Source organism: Vitis riparia, chromosome 12 (genome assembly GCF_004353265.1).
Source record: "Vitis riparia cultivar Riparia Gloire de Montpellier isolate 1030 chromosome 12, EGFV_Vit.rip_1.0, whole genome shotgun sequence".
NCBI classification, from domain to species: domain Eukaryota; kingdom Viridiplantae; phylum Streptophyta; class Magnoliopsida; order Vitales; family Vitaceae; genus Vitis; species Vitis riparia.
This window is the reverse complement of record NC_048442.1, coordinates 16,950,068-16,963,688: the sequence shown is the minus strand read 5'-3', so window position 1 is coordinate 16,963,688 and position 13,621 is coordinate 16,950,068. Positions and strand designations below refer to the sequence as shown.

Sequence of the window (13,621 nt, the reverse complement as noted above, 5' to 3'; positions counted from 1 at the left end):
AACCATTCTCTTGAGGAAACTTGGATGAAATACTCCTGGAGTAAATGCAGCTGGTTAGAGTTTGGTGGGGATGATAACGATAAAAGAAAGCCTTAGGCAGCAAAAATGCAGAGGTGGAGTTCTCTGGTCCAGGACTTTATAATACCAATGAGAGACCTTGTCCTAGTGGAATGGTAGTACAAATGGGGACAAGTTCACATATGTATCCAGAGAAGTAAATGAATGTCCTTAGGAGGGATCTTCAGTCCCCAAACCCAATCCCCAACTTCCACTTCCACCAAATAGGATGACAAAAAAAATAATAATGAGAAAGTCCAGGGGATGTTTCATGTGTGTGAATTTTGACACACTGGTGAGGTAAAATAGAGCCCTCCTGCCAAAAAATTTTAGTAGGAGACCATGGAAAAGAACTTTCCAGATCATTTTCTTTGCTCCAAAATGGAATACACCTCTGAAAATAGAACCAAACACATCCTAAACTTTGGATTCATTCAATTCCATATAATGTTTCCCCCAAATGAGGGGTCCTAAGGGGGAAATAAAACCAAAAACATACAACATCTGTGTATATAACCCGCCCCCTGCATGGATATGAAATGCTAAAGTTCTTTGCATTGTCTCATTCTCATCAATGGATGCACATGGTATAGAAAGAGCTCATCTTGTTATGGCATTGTCATAAAATTCTGTATGGTCATCCTACAAGGAGCCTGCCATGGGTGGTCCATGCAAAAATACCCTAATGGTTTCAGCTGCAACACCCAAGTTGAGGACCCATGATTTATTTACTTACTGGCTCAACCTGCAGTTCAAATACGGAGGGCTGAATACAGAGAGAGGGAACAAAATGAAGATGAACATAGACAAATAAAATGGACTCAAGCCAAGTACATCAAACAAATGCAGGTACAAAATATGTATTTTGGCCATGTCCAGGCCCCATGATGTATTTATGAGCCGAGCAAGCAGTTGGTGAAGGTGAGATGACATAAATAACGCCAAAAGCCCTCCAACTACATCAACCAGGACGAATGGTGCACCACTCAATCATGTATTTGTGTAAAACCATGACTATGGATCTCCACCATCTATGCCCTCTACAAGAGGAAAACTCTCATAACTCACCGCCACAAAGTCACCCAACTCAAGACACAACCTAAACTATAAGAAGAGCTGCCGTCTTCTTGCTTCTCCATCACCAACACCAGTGTCTCTTTCTTTCTCAAAGAGTTCTCTACCAATGGCCCACAGCTTGCAAGCCTCTCTCATTGCCCTCCTTGTCATCTTCAATGTCCTCCTCGGGCAAGCCATTGCAGCACGTGAAGTTCCAAATGACTCCAAGAAGGTTGACAAGAAGCAGCCTGAGTGGTTCATTGAACCTGATGGTAGTCTGCTTATTCCAGGCCTTGGGAGGGTGATGGTGCCAGGGTATGGATCTTACACTCCCTATGATGGCAGCATCCCTAGCGGTTCGAGTGGGAGCGACGGTTCCACTGGTGGAACCGGTAGTTACATTCCAGGTGGTGATGATACATTTGTCCCAAACCCTGGTGTTGAGATCCCCAACCCTGCTGGTGGAGGCGGTGTTCCTACAGCAGCTCGTCCTTGAATTTGTTTAGCATTTCTGGTTTGGTTTCAAGGTGTTAAGTGTGGTGCCTAGACCGTATGTGTTTCTAGTCTTTGAATTGTCTTTCTTTGCTGTTTCCTGAAGATGTTTGTAGAATAATTATTCTTATGAATAAGAGATGGGTTTGTTTCAATATGTTATAGCACCGGTGCTCTACAATCCTATAGCTATTTTTGGGTACTTTGCCCCTGCATTTACCTGAACAATAATAAATGTGTGTGCAGCATTCAAGTGAGTGACAAACAAAAACCCAGTTTGAATTTACTAGAAGAATAAAGAAACCTGATCTCCAAACCTCTGACTTCCAAAGATTGCACTGCCAGTAGTTGCATTTAAGGTTTTATCCAAGCCAGGGACTAAATAACACAAATACAAGCAATCATGAATATCAAACACATCTACAAGGGTATGCATTCAAGAGTGGCTACCATTCCATTCTGAGAACCCAAAAAGGTAAATTTAGGGGGGTGTTTGGTACGTGGGAATGAGGAGTGGGAATAGACATCTCATTCCTTCCCTCCCTTATTCCTATGTTTGGATAAATTTTATGAAAGTCAAAATGAAATCAAATATGATTCTGACAGAAATCAAATCCTACTTATAAGTGGGATTTCAATTAATTGCAAGTAAGTGGTATTCTCATTCATTCATCCCATAAGAAAATATAAAATAGTCTAAAATTATTATTTTATCCTTGGATTTCATTCATCAAGCCTTGATGCCTTTTCATCCCATAAAAAAACTATTTTTTTCTCTTATAATTTAGTAACAAAAAAAAAAAAAAAAAATTCTCAATTTTTTTTTTTAAACCATGTGTAAGGGTATTATTATCAATTTATTTCTTTTTCATTCTCATTCCGATTCTTACCAAACATTAGAATAAAAACAAATAATCATTCCAATCGTTCGTCCAAACACTAGAAATGGAATTACCAAATTTATTTCCATTCACCAAAAAAAAGGAATGGAAACAAAATATTCATTTCCATTCCCTATTTTTGTGTACCAAATACCCCTTAAAGGCATTGGAATTGAATGAGACACCAAAATAAAAAAGAAAAAGAAAAGAAAAGAATAGAAATGAAAGGAAATTAAAAAATTGAGTGAGTCACAAAAAATCCCATGCTTTGAAACAGGTTTGTGATAATAGAAAAACTTTATCTGAACATTGTAAAAGTATTGGTCACATAACAAACCCTAAGTAAAGCGCAATTAACTGACTTGATTTGTTAGATGTCCAAATGACCAAGGGGATAATTAGTTTGTAGGGGCTGACTAAAACCAATGCCATTGATTTACTACAAAAGTTCACATCTAGGTCCAAAGATGAGATAAGAAAATCAAACTATTGAATACAATTAATGTGCCAACAAAGAAGAAGATGGCTAAACCATTAACCACCAACAAGACTTGTCTTCACATTCAAAGAAACCTATGGAATGGTTGTTGTCCAGCTAAACAAATAAAGAGTTTGGTCCCACAAAATCCATTGTTATCAATTCTAATGACACAGAAATAGATTATGATGTCCCTAAGTCATTTTCTCCATAGCTGATGACAAGAAATCACTTAAATGCGTGTATTAAATCCTGAAAAGTCAATTCATTTACTCAATAGCAGATCATCAAGTCAATTATTTCCCTCAAATGTTCTTTTAGGATATCATGTTTAGGTGCAGTTTGCTGCTGCCTTCAACATCCATGGCCATCTTCTTAACTACTCCTGCTATTCTTCAATTAAATAAAAGGTGGCAAAAATTTTATCTCATGCAAATGCCATGTCCAACAATCCAACATAAAATCACCAAAATAAATCCAAAAATTTAACCTTTGGAGATATCGATATCCAAGGATTTCCACATTATTACAGCAGCATTCCTAAATGGTTAAAGCTCAATAAGCCACATAGTGTTTAGCTTTGAATTAGATTTTGTATATTTTCTTGACGTGATAAAAGGATGATTATCCACTTATAAGATAGGATATGAACTCATAATATGAGAGGGTAAACAATAAGTATCTAGTTCTTGAGACCTTAAAATTAAGGGATTCCTGAATATAAAGGAATATGACAAAGAATCTATAATTATGGAATGTGAATCTGACCAAGCCAATTACAGCAAAGCCCTTAATGGTCAGAGCTGAATCCAACATGGAGACATAGATAAGCCATAGAGAATGCCCTGCAAAAAGAAGGAGAAATATTCCCTGAGTAAAGCGACATTAAATGAAGAGAACAGTATTACTGGTGGCTGTCAGTCCAATTGAGAGGAATGAAATGTAAATTCATGTCTAATGAATTCATATTTTTGGTCAATCCTTAAGGGACTTCAGGATCAAGCAGTCATGTATAGTATAACTCTGTAAGCATGGAGGAATTTGAGCCTCTAAAGTTAAGCTTTGATATATTTTTAAGCACTTGATCCCTTTGAACCTTAATGGGTTTGCATCCTTGGTACAAGACCAACAATCTAATGAGGAAGTAACAACATGAAGATTACAGTGTAGGCAGAGAAGTTATATATTCATCCAATAATTACTCAATTCAGCAGATTTGATCCAAGGGTATGTACATGATGTGAATTGATTAATGTGGGAATCTTTAGAGGGCTACTTGGGCAATGGCTAAATGAAATGATCAACCAGCACACAAGTCAAACAAATTAACGCAGCCACAATCTTAGGTGTCCCATGAATGAACCTAATAACTAAGCCACCAGCCACATATCTTTCACATTTAAACAACCATATGTCATGACATTTGGCTACCTACCATACTAAAGTATTTTGATTAGATCCCCAAAAAGTTGCCGCCTTTTCTTAATAATAGCGAAAGTTCAATGATATATCTTGGCAGCCTTAAAGCAGGTCATTTTCTCTGGTTTAATGAGCATAAACTCATATTGAATGAGTCGTCTCACTTCCAAAAAGTTGTTTTCCCTAGCAAACATGAACTAAATAATCTACAAGAAGACTAAGACAAGGTTTGTTGGTGTCATAACAAACACTTCTCTCACTTTCAACTCAATATAAATGCTGCTCCGCATCTCTCTCAAACCCAATCACATCATCTTAACAGCTTGAGCTACCCTCTTAACTAAATCAAGGCTGTTCTATCACAATTAATGCTCCAACCATCACCAATGACACACAGGCACAAAATCAAATAGTTGACCTTCAAATACAGAAATGCCCTGCAACCAGTCTAGTTAACAGGCAACCCATTAGTCTCAAGGGTTCAACTTCCATGAATGATCTCGGTAACCCATTGTTAAACTCTGTAACACAAAGTGAGGTTGGTAGAACAAAACGGTCAGCAATCAATGAAGATATGGGCGGTCAGATACTCGAGGACTAAACTTTTCAACTTCATAAAAAATGGAAACAATCGTAGATAATTTCTTCTTTTTTCTCACTCTATTGCTAACAGTCATCACACCCCACAAAAATAAATTAATACAAAGACAGGATCTCAGTTGGGTCCATAAAAATTAATCAGAAAAATCTACCCACATATTAACGAAGTAAGTTTGATTCAACAAGTGTACCTCATTCAAATGGCAGAAATGATCTTGAAGAGTACGAAAGTGAGGAAGCCGAGGAATATGAGGAGGAAGAGATAATCAATGAAAACAAACAAGTTGTTGGAACCATGGTTGGCCTTCTTCTTCTTGCTTGGTTCCTGATCAAGTGGTTCAAGTTTTGCCATTATATATATATTATCAAAAAATTTCAGATGATCAAATTGCTGGGTTTTCAGGGAATAAGATATGCAGATCTGGTTTTTTTTTTTCCTTCCCAATCACTCGATAATTTATTGATGGGTTGTTGTTTCTCTCTGGATGGCAGTTTGACTCCCGCGCTCGTTGTCTCCGTTGCATTTTCACGCGTGTTGCAGGTGATCCTAATAGGGTTAGGGTCATTCTAGCCCAACCAATTCTATAAATTTGGGCCAACCATCTTAATGGCCCACAAAAGCCAGGCCTCATAGCCCAAGAAGCCTAGCATTTTGGGCCAAATTGTAGTTCAATTTGTGTGTGAGTGCCCTTGCTGGACTCTCTTCGTTCTGTTGAATATCTTCTTGGGCTCAACATTGAACCCAAGCCCAAAAAATCTTTAGTTACAGCCCTATGGGCCGAGCCCACGATGTAAAAAGGTATGATTTGATCGATTTTTGTAGAATATTAATTTAGTTTGGACTTTTATAGATTAAAAGAAACCGAAACCAAACCAATTCAAAACTCTCAAATTGAACCGACCTTTATGGTTATTGAAAACCGAACTAATATGATCGATTTTGATTGATTTGGATTATTATTATTTTTATTTTTTAGATTTTACGTACACCCCTAATATTTTGTTCCTTACAAGATAGTTTTAGAACTGTTTGAGAATAATTCTGATTAAAACACTTTTATTGGTAAAACATTTGGTGCATGTGTATTTATTTTCAAAGAAAGAAACATGATCATATCAATCATCATCTGTGACAATAGCACTGTTCTTATTGAAACCCTAGACTTACATTGCACATCAGTTCAACAATGGTTTGAATAAATATAGCATATGTATGAAGAAAATATGCACACCATGTTACAGAATTGATGACAATAGTATTGGGTTCAAAGAAACAGAAGACTAAAGAATATGTATGATGATAAAAGAATGTAGCAGGGGCTAGCCCAGAACTATGAGTAGTTTGGTCCATGGTGTCAGCATCAAGCTTCTGGTCTAGGTTCAATCCCATTTTCATTTACCATTGGCTGACAGCATAAGATTGAGTCATTCTTGTCTTAGCAAATCCAGTTTCCCGGTCATCAGTCCTGATGAAAGACAACAAGAATGCAACTACTTAGTATTCATGATGCATGATGCTCTATTGAGAGAGCTTGGTGGTGCTGTTTGGGGAACTCAGAAACCGGGCTTACCTCTGCATTGTTCGATGACCTGGAATTTGCTTCCTGTGTAGCCTCTGTTATTCTCGCTTCTGACTTCTCATTTGAGTAACTGCAGGGAGAAGGGAGTGGGGTTATTGAAATAACTCAATTGAAAGAGTTTTTATCCTTCAGCATCTGATAATCACCAAGTTAGTTATGGGATCTTCTATCATGTTAGGTAAAAATTGTAGGAATCCATCAATTTATTGTACACCATTTCCTGCTGTCTGGTTTGGTTTGTTTAGAGGATGTCATATGTGGGAGTCTCCCATTTGATTTTCAGGTCTTGAAAGGATGGTGATTCCATACGACAACCAGGCAGAACACACTAAATTGATGGATTCCTACAATTTTTACATAATATAATAGAAGAGACACAGGGCCGGTGTAACCATGTTTCAGCTATGTACTTTACTCTTATGTAGACCACCATATGACCAAAGGAAATGTTCTAAGGAGGGTTTTTTTCATCCAATTGAGTGAATGTCAGTAAGTGAATGGATGTAGGTGTGCTTTCATGGAATGTGTTCATATTTGTGCAATTTCTGCGTAGTCTCTTCAAGCTCTATAAGTGACTGAACAAATGGGTGGAAAGTAAACATGGTATTTTACTAATAGCTTCCCAAATCCAACATCAATTAGTTTGTTGGTTAGCTAAAATTTTCTTATTTTCTAATGTATTCTTAGCAACAATCGGGAGGATTCTTGACATAGAATGAGGTAGATTGGATACTTACGTGGACAGTATGGTAACCCAAATGAGCTCCACACAGTCGACCCAGAGAAGCCTTTGCTCCACTGGAATCACACCATAGGTTATCAGATGAGCAAACGGCCAAAGCTTCCACCCTGCCTGTAAAGCAAATCAGAATGAAACTACCTCAGAGTTTGCACAAAAACCAAAACTCGACAAATAAAATTCTGTTCCAAATTTCACTCTAATTTTCAGCATGTGTGGTCTCCAGATGTTGCCTCATTGGATCAAAACTTGAGCATACACACTGAAAAGCAGTAAGCTTTGAAAAGAACAGAGGTATGGGTTCAAGCCTGTTACTCAGTTTTCAACTTTGAAGGCTATTGCAAGATCACCAGGAAAAACAGAAGAGAAACAATAGAGTAAGGGATTGAGACATGTTCTGCTAAGTTGGTACTTATATTTGTTTCAAGAAGACAACAGATTGGAATTTCACAAACTACAACACAAGTATGGTCAACAAAATGTTATCTAAAGGAATTAAAGGACTAAAAGCTAGCAAGAGGAGTGTAAGAGAGTTTCTCACAGTCAACATCGGCCAAAATGTTGATTTCACTTCACCATAAATATTGGCCGGTGATTCCCGCCGCAAGAATCCCAAAGCCACATAGTAGATGCTGTTCCATATGGCCGCCCACACAGTTTGGTCAACGACAACTTTAGCAGGGACCACCCACCAATCCTTGGAAGGGAAAAGAGCCTGGATGAATAAGTAAATGGTTTCAGCCACACATAAAAAAGCAAAAAATAAGTTTAAAAGGAAAATGATATGAACCACAATTACAACCTCACAGAACTGGTAATAATAATGAGAAAGGGACCCGTGGAGAGAAAATCCAACAAGGCCTGATCTGAGCATACGTGTAAGATCAAACTCAAAAAGAGGTTTTCCTTCGTAGCACTGCAAATTCAGTCAGACATAACTAAAGAATCAACAAATTAAGTTGGTCACCAAGATGAATCATTGAAAATGAACTCTTTGAAAAACACACATACTTGTGCAATCCAATCCCCAATTGAGTAGACAGCTCCACTTATTGCCATTTTGGCTAAAACAGGATTTGTCTTCAGAGCTTCTTCGTAGGCAACCCAATTGTGCTCGGGCGCATACCTCAATACCTCGTATAGAGTCCACCCCTGTGAAATAGGAAGATAAGAAATTAGTCCTGAGATATAAAATCCAATAACTAGAAACAAATTTTGACTTTTGCAAATCAAAAAGACCAAGGAACTCATCCTAACTCCTTGGTTTTTATCTGTTGCACTTTTTTGACAGTACAGATTCTGAAGATGGTTGGGAGAAATTTTTCATCATATTAGGTGTATCCTATCCATCACTTCACCCTGAAGTTTGTAATATAATGGAAAATAGTTCACAGAAAAATTTTCTCAGGATAAAAAAGACACTTTTCTTTCAGGCTCCATTTGCCTCCAAGGGTATTTTACAGCTTGAAGAAAATTAACAATGCATCTTCAATTGCTTTCAAAGAAATCAACAAAAACCAAATTTTATTTTCTTCTCAGAGAAAAATATCCTGGAAAATTTTTCCTGCAAAACATAGAGGCCTAAGAAAAAAAAGTTACCAAGAAAATCTTCTTCATTAAGTAAATGGATTAATTTTGGTTTAATGCTTCATAATGAGCATGGAAAACATAAACTAAGCTCAAAATCTAGCATGATCCAACAATTACATCACATGGACAAGAACATGATCCTTGAAGATCAGCCACTGAGCAGAACAAAAGTAAATTAATACATACCCACTTCAAAACTGCCAAGCAGAGGGGGAACAAAATCAAACAAAAAGAATAATTTATTTCAAACCCATGAAAGAGAAACCCGAGATAAACCCTTCAGTATATAAGGATAAACCACCAAAAACAACCAATCTCAGATGCCCATCTAATAATCTCAACCAAAAGAGAACCCAAAACATAGATTAAATCAATATATAAAGATAATTATGGTTCACTCACATGCCAGTAATCATGATCAATGGTTAGCAATCTAGTGATTGCAAGAGTACCACCAGCTAGAACAATTGTAGCATTAATTGTCTTACTCCTCAGCCTATCAAACTCATAGTTATCTCCTTTTCCCTGAGAAGAAACTGATGATGATGATAAACCCTCAGAATCTTCAGACCCATCAAGCGATGAGCGAGGCAAATCTTCATCTTGATGGACTTTTGAACCACTTTTCTGTGCTGGAGCCAAGTCTTGATCCTCTGCAACTGCGTTGATGACCCAGTTGAGTCTCTTCTTCTTTGAGAAAGTTGAATTCAGTGATGGGTTTGATTTGTTGAGGAAGAGTTGGGAAGAGGAGGTAGAGATACGAACTGTATATGAATTATTTGATTCTGTAATGGATTTGGGGAGTGGGAAAAGCCTATGGGCAGTGATGGTGTTTAGAGTCGCCATGGCTGGTGAGCTCACCAAGGTTCCAGTTCCAGTTCCGCTGAATTGATGCAATACGGGGAAAAGGCATATCAACTTATAGACAACTACAAAACCATTTTTCTTTTGTCTAGTTCCTCTGTTCAAAAATATATTTAAGAATTGGGCCAGTGTGTTTGAGTAAACGGGCTTTTATATTTAATTCCCTTGGGCCCTTGGGCCCCTAACCGATCCTAAGAAAGAATTGGGGTTGGGCCTTTGTGAAGCTGTGAGTCTTCTGTCTATGAGCTTCCCATGAAGATCGAATGATTTCATTTTCGTTTGTCTCCCAAGTGACATAAAATGGTTCAATTTTATCGCTCCGATATGGAACCGTCCAAATGAGAGAAACCCTAATCAAACCTTCCTCTACAATCCATCCTTCCATGAAAATGGAATCGTTTATTTTTCGTTTTTCAGGATACCAATCGCCACAAAATGATTTGAAAAATTAAAAATGATGCAGTTCTCAGAGCCGACCTTAAACCCTCCAAATGAGAAAAACCCTAACCAAACGTTCCTCCCAAGCCCATCTTCTTCTTCCTTTTCACAGCCCTCAACCTCCATGTCCGTACAACAGTGGCATCTTTCATCCACATCTGCGCCCACCACCACATGCCTCAAAACTGGGCTCGACCTCAACTGTTGGCTCCAATTCCAGATGGGTCTTCACTACTCCTATCCCTCCAGAATGGGTCGAACCCTTCTACGATCTCTCCGATTTGGCTTCATGCCCACAACCCCAACCCTCTCCATGGGTTAATCAAATTCTCAAGCTTCTCGATGGTTCGGTGAATATGGAGTCTAATTTAGACTCATATTGTAGCAAGTTCTTGATCAAATTATCGCCCAACTTCGTCGCATTTGTCTTGACGTCAGATCCCATACGGGGAAAACCTGATATTGCATTTCGATTCTTTTGGTGGGCCGGTAAGCAGAAGAATTATATTCACAAGATTGAGTGCTATGTGTCTTTGATTGATGTTTTATCTCTGTCCAGTGATTTTGATAGGGTTCGATGTATATTCGGTGAATTTAAAGAAAAAGGGTTTTTGATGACAGTTTTTGCAGTAAATTCCTTGATTAGGAGTTTTGGGGCTCTTGGAATGGTGGAGGAATTGTTATGGGTGTGGCGGAGAATGAAGGAGAGTGGAATTGAGCCAAGTTTGTATACTTTTAACTTTTTGTTGAATGGGTTAGTAAATTCAATGTTTATTGAATCAGCTGAGCGGGTTTTTGAGGTTATGGAAGGTGGGAAAATTGGACCAGATGTTGTTTCCTATAATACGATGATTAAAGGGTATTGTAAGGCAGGGAATACCAAGAAAGCATTGGAGAAGTTTACAGATATGGAAAAGAGAAATTTGGAACCTGATAAGATTACTTATTTGACTTTGATTCAAGCATGTTATTCAGAAGGGAATTTTGATTCTTGTTTGCATCTTTACCAGGAGATGGAAGAGAGGGGATTGGAAATTCCACCTCATGCATATAGTTTAGTGATTGGAGGGCTTTGTAAAGATGGGAGAACTGTGGAAGGGTCTTCTGTTTTTGAAAATATGAATAAGAAAGGCTGTAAGGCTAATGTGGCTATTTATACTGCTTTAATTGATGCATATGGAAAAAATGGGAATGTGAATGAGGCAATGAATCTATTTGAGAGAATGAAGGGTGAAGGGTTTGAACCTGATGATGTTACGTATGGGGTTATTGTTAATGGTCTGTGCAAAAGTGGGAGACTGGATGAGGCTGTAGAGTATTTTGAATTTTGTAAAGACAATGAAGTGGCAGTCAATGCCATGTTTTATTCCAGTCTTATTGATGGTCTTGGTAAGGCTGGGCGAGTGCATGAAGCTGAGAAATTTTTTGAAGAGATGGTTGAGAGGGGATGTCCGCAGGATTCATATTGCTACAATGCACTAATTGATGCTCTTGCTAAGTCTGGGAAGATGGAAGAAGCATTAGTGCTCTTTAAGAGAATGGAAAAGGAAGGTTGTGATCAGACAGTATATACATACACAATACTCATTAGTGGACTATTTAAGGAACATAGAAACGAGGAGGCATTGAAGTTGTGGGATCTGATGATTGATAAGGGTATCACACCAACCACAGCTTCTTTTAGAGCTCTTTCAGTTGGGCTCTGTCTTTCGGGCAAAGTTGCTAGAGCCTGTAAAATTTTGGATGAGCTAGCACCAATGGGAGTCATTCCAGAAACAGCTTTTGAGGACATGATCAATGTGCTGTGCAAGGCAGGCCGTACTGAGCAGGCTTGTAAGTTGGCTGATGGAATTGTTGATAGGGGTCGAGAAGTGCCAGGAAGAGTCCGTACTATTCTAATCAATGCCTTGAGGAAGGCAGGGAATGCTGATTTGGCCATGAAGTTGATGCACAGTAAGATTGGTATTGGATATGATAGAATGGGCAGCATTAAAAGGCGAGTGAAGTTCCGGGTTCTTGTTGACAGTTAGTCTTCAGCCAGATTTTTGGGCCTAATATCAGTGAATCAATTTGGTTTGGCTATACATTTTAAAGATAGCCTCATATTGTGAACCTTCAGGGCTGATGGCGCCTGCACTTCATCCTTGGCCTTTGTGATTCACTTATGAAGAAGTTCTAACATAACTACCCTGAAATGGTAAACACTCATCGAGGTTTATCACTTATCTTTTGATCAGCTTAGTTGTCAGACAAGTTTGATCAAGTTCTGGGCAGAAGATCTTGGAACCTACAGATTTCAATGCAGACGCAACTTGAGCTACATTTCGATGCAGTTGCAACTTGAGCTATTTGGTATATCCATGTGACAATATTGAATGTAAACATGATGTACCATCAGTTTCCAAGGAATAGTTTGCTTCAGCTAATTACTGGTATTTACTTGACAATAATTTTAGGAATGGATTTCCAACTGGTTCTATTGTATTTTACCTAAAGTATACAATAAAACCTCTTATTTATTGTACCGTTTCTGTTATGGAATAGACTGAAGATTGCTGGTGCATTTTTGACCTTTTCTTTTTCCATGCGTATCCCATATATCTGCATCATGCCTTGGTAGGTACTCAGTGCTGCCTTTTTTCCTTTAATAAAATTTTTTTTGCTCTTTGAACAAAAGAGACATTTGAATTTTTGATAAGATCCAATTTAATATGATTCATGTTAGTAAAAATATGTCAGGTTACACAGGAAGATTCTGGAAGTATATATCCATGCAATATCTCAGTGTCTCTAAAAGTTCTAGTTTGGAGTCCACTTAAAGAGGCTACTTCAATCTCAATTTTGATGGAGTGTTGTGTGGAATCTGGAAGACAACCAAGCTGCAGGTGGGTTTCATATTCTAGATTCAAGAGGCACAATTTAGGAGCAGGTTATAAATTTCAGGGCACCACCAGTCTACCAGAAGAGCAAGCCGAAGCTGTTTTTTGAATGAGATTCCTTCTCATCTTCTCAACCGGATTGTGCGAAATCATGTGCTCCATGGATCAGCTAAACCCTTGGCAAATGTTATCACTTCAGTGTGAATTAGATCTGTTAGATTGCCATGTAAAACTCTGCACAATCCACACACTCTCTCACACTCACAGAGAGATTATAAGGATTAGCCTAGTTTTTTTTTTCCTTCTTTCGAGTGAAACATATGAACATAGTTTTTGCCACGATGATGCTTCATAGCTGAAGACAATCACAAAAATTATGGACTAAACCATATGTGATAAATCAGCAACTTGGAATTTCATGTAAGCTTCAAAAGCCGGGTTCAAATCAATTTAAGAACCTACTCTTATACTTTTGGTTCCCAACTTATAAAACCAACTCAGCCCCAAAGTTCCATGCTGCCAGACTCTGTTAAGGTGGTTGAATGCAG

General features: G+C 38.1%; 3 protein-coding genes and 2 long non-coding RNA genes across 5 annotated transcripts; 3 read left to right on the top strand and 2 right to left on the bottom strand.

Moving 5' to 3' along the window:
* The first annotated feature begins 1,177 nt into the window (after positions 1 to 1,177).
* On the top strand, positions 1,178 to 1,762 carry LOC117926149 (putative cell wall protein). Its single transcript, XM_034845229.1, has one exon. The coding sequence runs from the start codon at positions 1,241 to 1,243 to the stop codon at positions 1,607 to 1,609; it is 369 nt and encodes a 122-aa protein (XP_034701120.1). The 5' UTR covers positions 1,178 to 1,240; the 3' UTR covers positions 1,610 to 1,762.
* A 1,662-nt stretch (positions 1,763 to 3,424) lies between these two features.
* Positions 3,425 to 5,520, bottom strand: LOC117926150. Its single transcript, XR_004653066.1, has 2 exons — positions 5,175 to 5,520; positions 3,425 to 3,809 (listed from the first exon to the last, which is right to left on the bottom strand). It is a non-coding gene; the product is annotated as an uncharacterized LOC117926150 (long non-coding RNA).
* A 591-nt stretch (positions 5,521 to 6,111) lies between these two features.
* LOC117925881 (mpv17-like protein) lies at positions 6,112 to 9,801 on the bottom strand. The gene is made up of 7 exons (XM_034844989.1): positions 9,295 to 9,801; positions 8,314 to 8,454; positions 8,105 to 8,218; positions 7,844 to 8,017; positions 7,301 to 7,416; positions 6,555 to 6,633; positions 6,112 to 6,449 (listed from the first exon to the last, which is right to left on the bottom strand). The coding sequence occupies exons 1-7, from the start codon at positions 9,736 to 9,738 to the stop codon at positions 6,444 to 6,446; spliced, it is 1,074 nt and encodes a 357-aa protein (XP_034700880.1). The 5' UTR covers positions 9,739 to 9,801; the 3' UTR covers positions 6,112 to 6,443.
* A 251-nt stretch (positions 9,802 to 10,052) lies between these two features.
* Positions 10,053 to 12,721, top strand: LOC117925847 (pentatricopeptide repeat-containing protein At1g03560, mitochondrial). Its single transcript, XM_034844960.1, has one exon. It carries the CDS (start codon positions 10,248 to 10,250, stop codon positions 12,222 to 12,224), a length of 1,977 nt encoding a protein of 658 aa, XP_034700851.1. The 5' UTR covers positions 10,053 to 10,247; the 3' UTR covers positions 12,225 to 12,721.
* A 12-nt stretch (positions 12,722 to 12,733) lies between these two features.
* Positions 12,734 to 13,410, top strand: LOC117925848. The gene is made up of 2 exons (XR_004653055.1): positions 12,734 to 12,810; positions 12,934 to 13,410. It is a non-coding gene; the product is annotated as an uncharacterized LOC117925848 (long non-coding RNA).
* Positions 13,411 to 13,621: the final 211 nt, after the last annotated feature.

What these genes read in the sequence shown, in the direction of transcription:
- LOC117926149 (XM_034845229.1), top strand. Translation starts at nt 1,241, where the DNA reads ATGGCCCACAGCTTGCAAGCCTCTCTCATTGCCCTCCTTGTCATCTTC.
- LOC117925881 (XM_034844989.1), bottom strand. Translation starts at nt 9,738, where the DNA reads ATGGCGACTCTAAACACCATCACTGCCCATAGGCTTTTCCCACTCCCC. An exon ending in TTGATCATGATTACTGGCAT is followed by an intron (nt 8,455 to 9,294) that starts GTGAGTGAACCA and finishes CCTATTTCACAG; the next exon opens with GGGTGGACTCTATACGAGGT. An exon ending in CATTTTGGCCGATGTTGACT is followed by an intron (nt 7,417 to 7,843) that starts GTGAGAAACTCT and finishes TTTGCTTTACAG; the next exon opens with GCAGGGTGGAAGCTTTGGCC.
- LOC117925847 (XM_034844960.1), top strand. Translation starts at nt 10,248, where the DNA reads ATGAGAAAAACCCTAACCAAACGTTCCTCCCAAGCCCATCTTCTTCTT.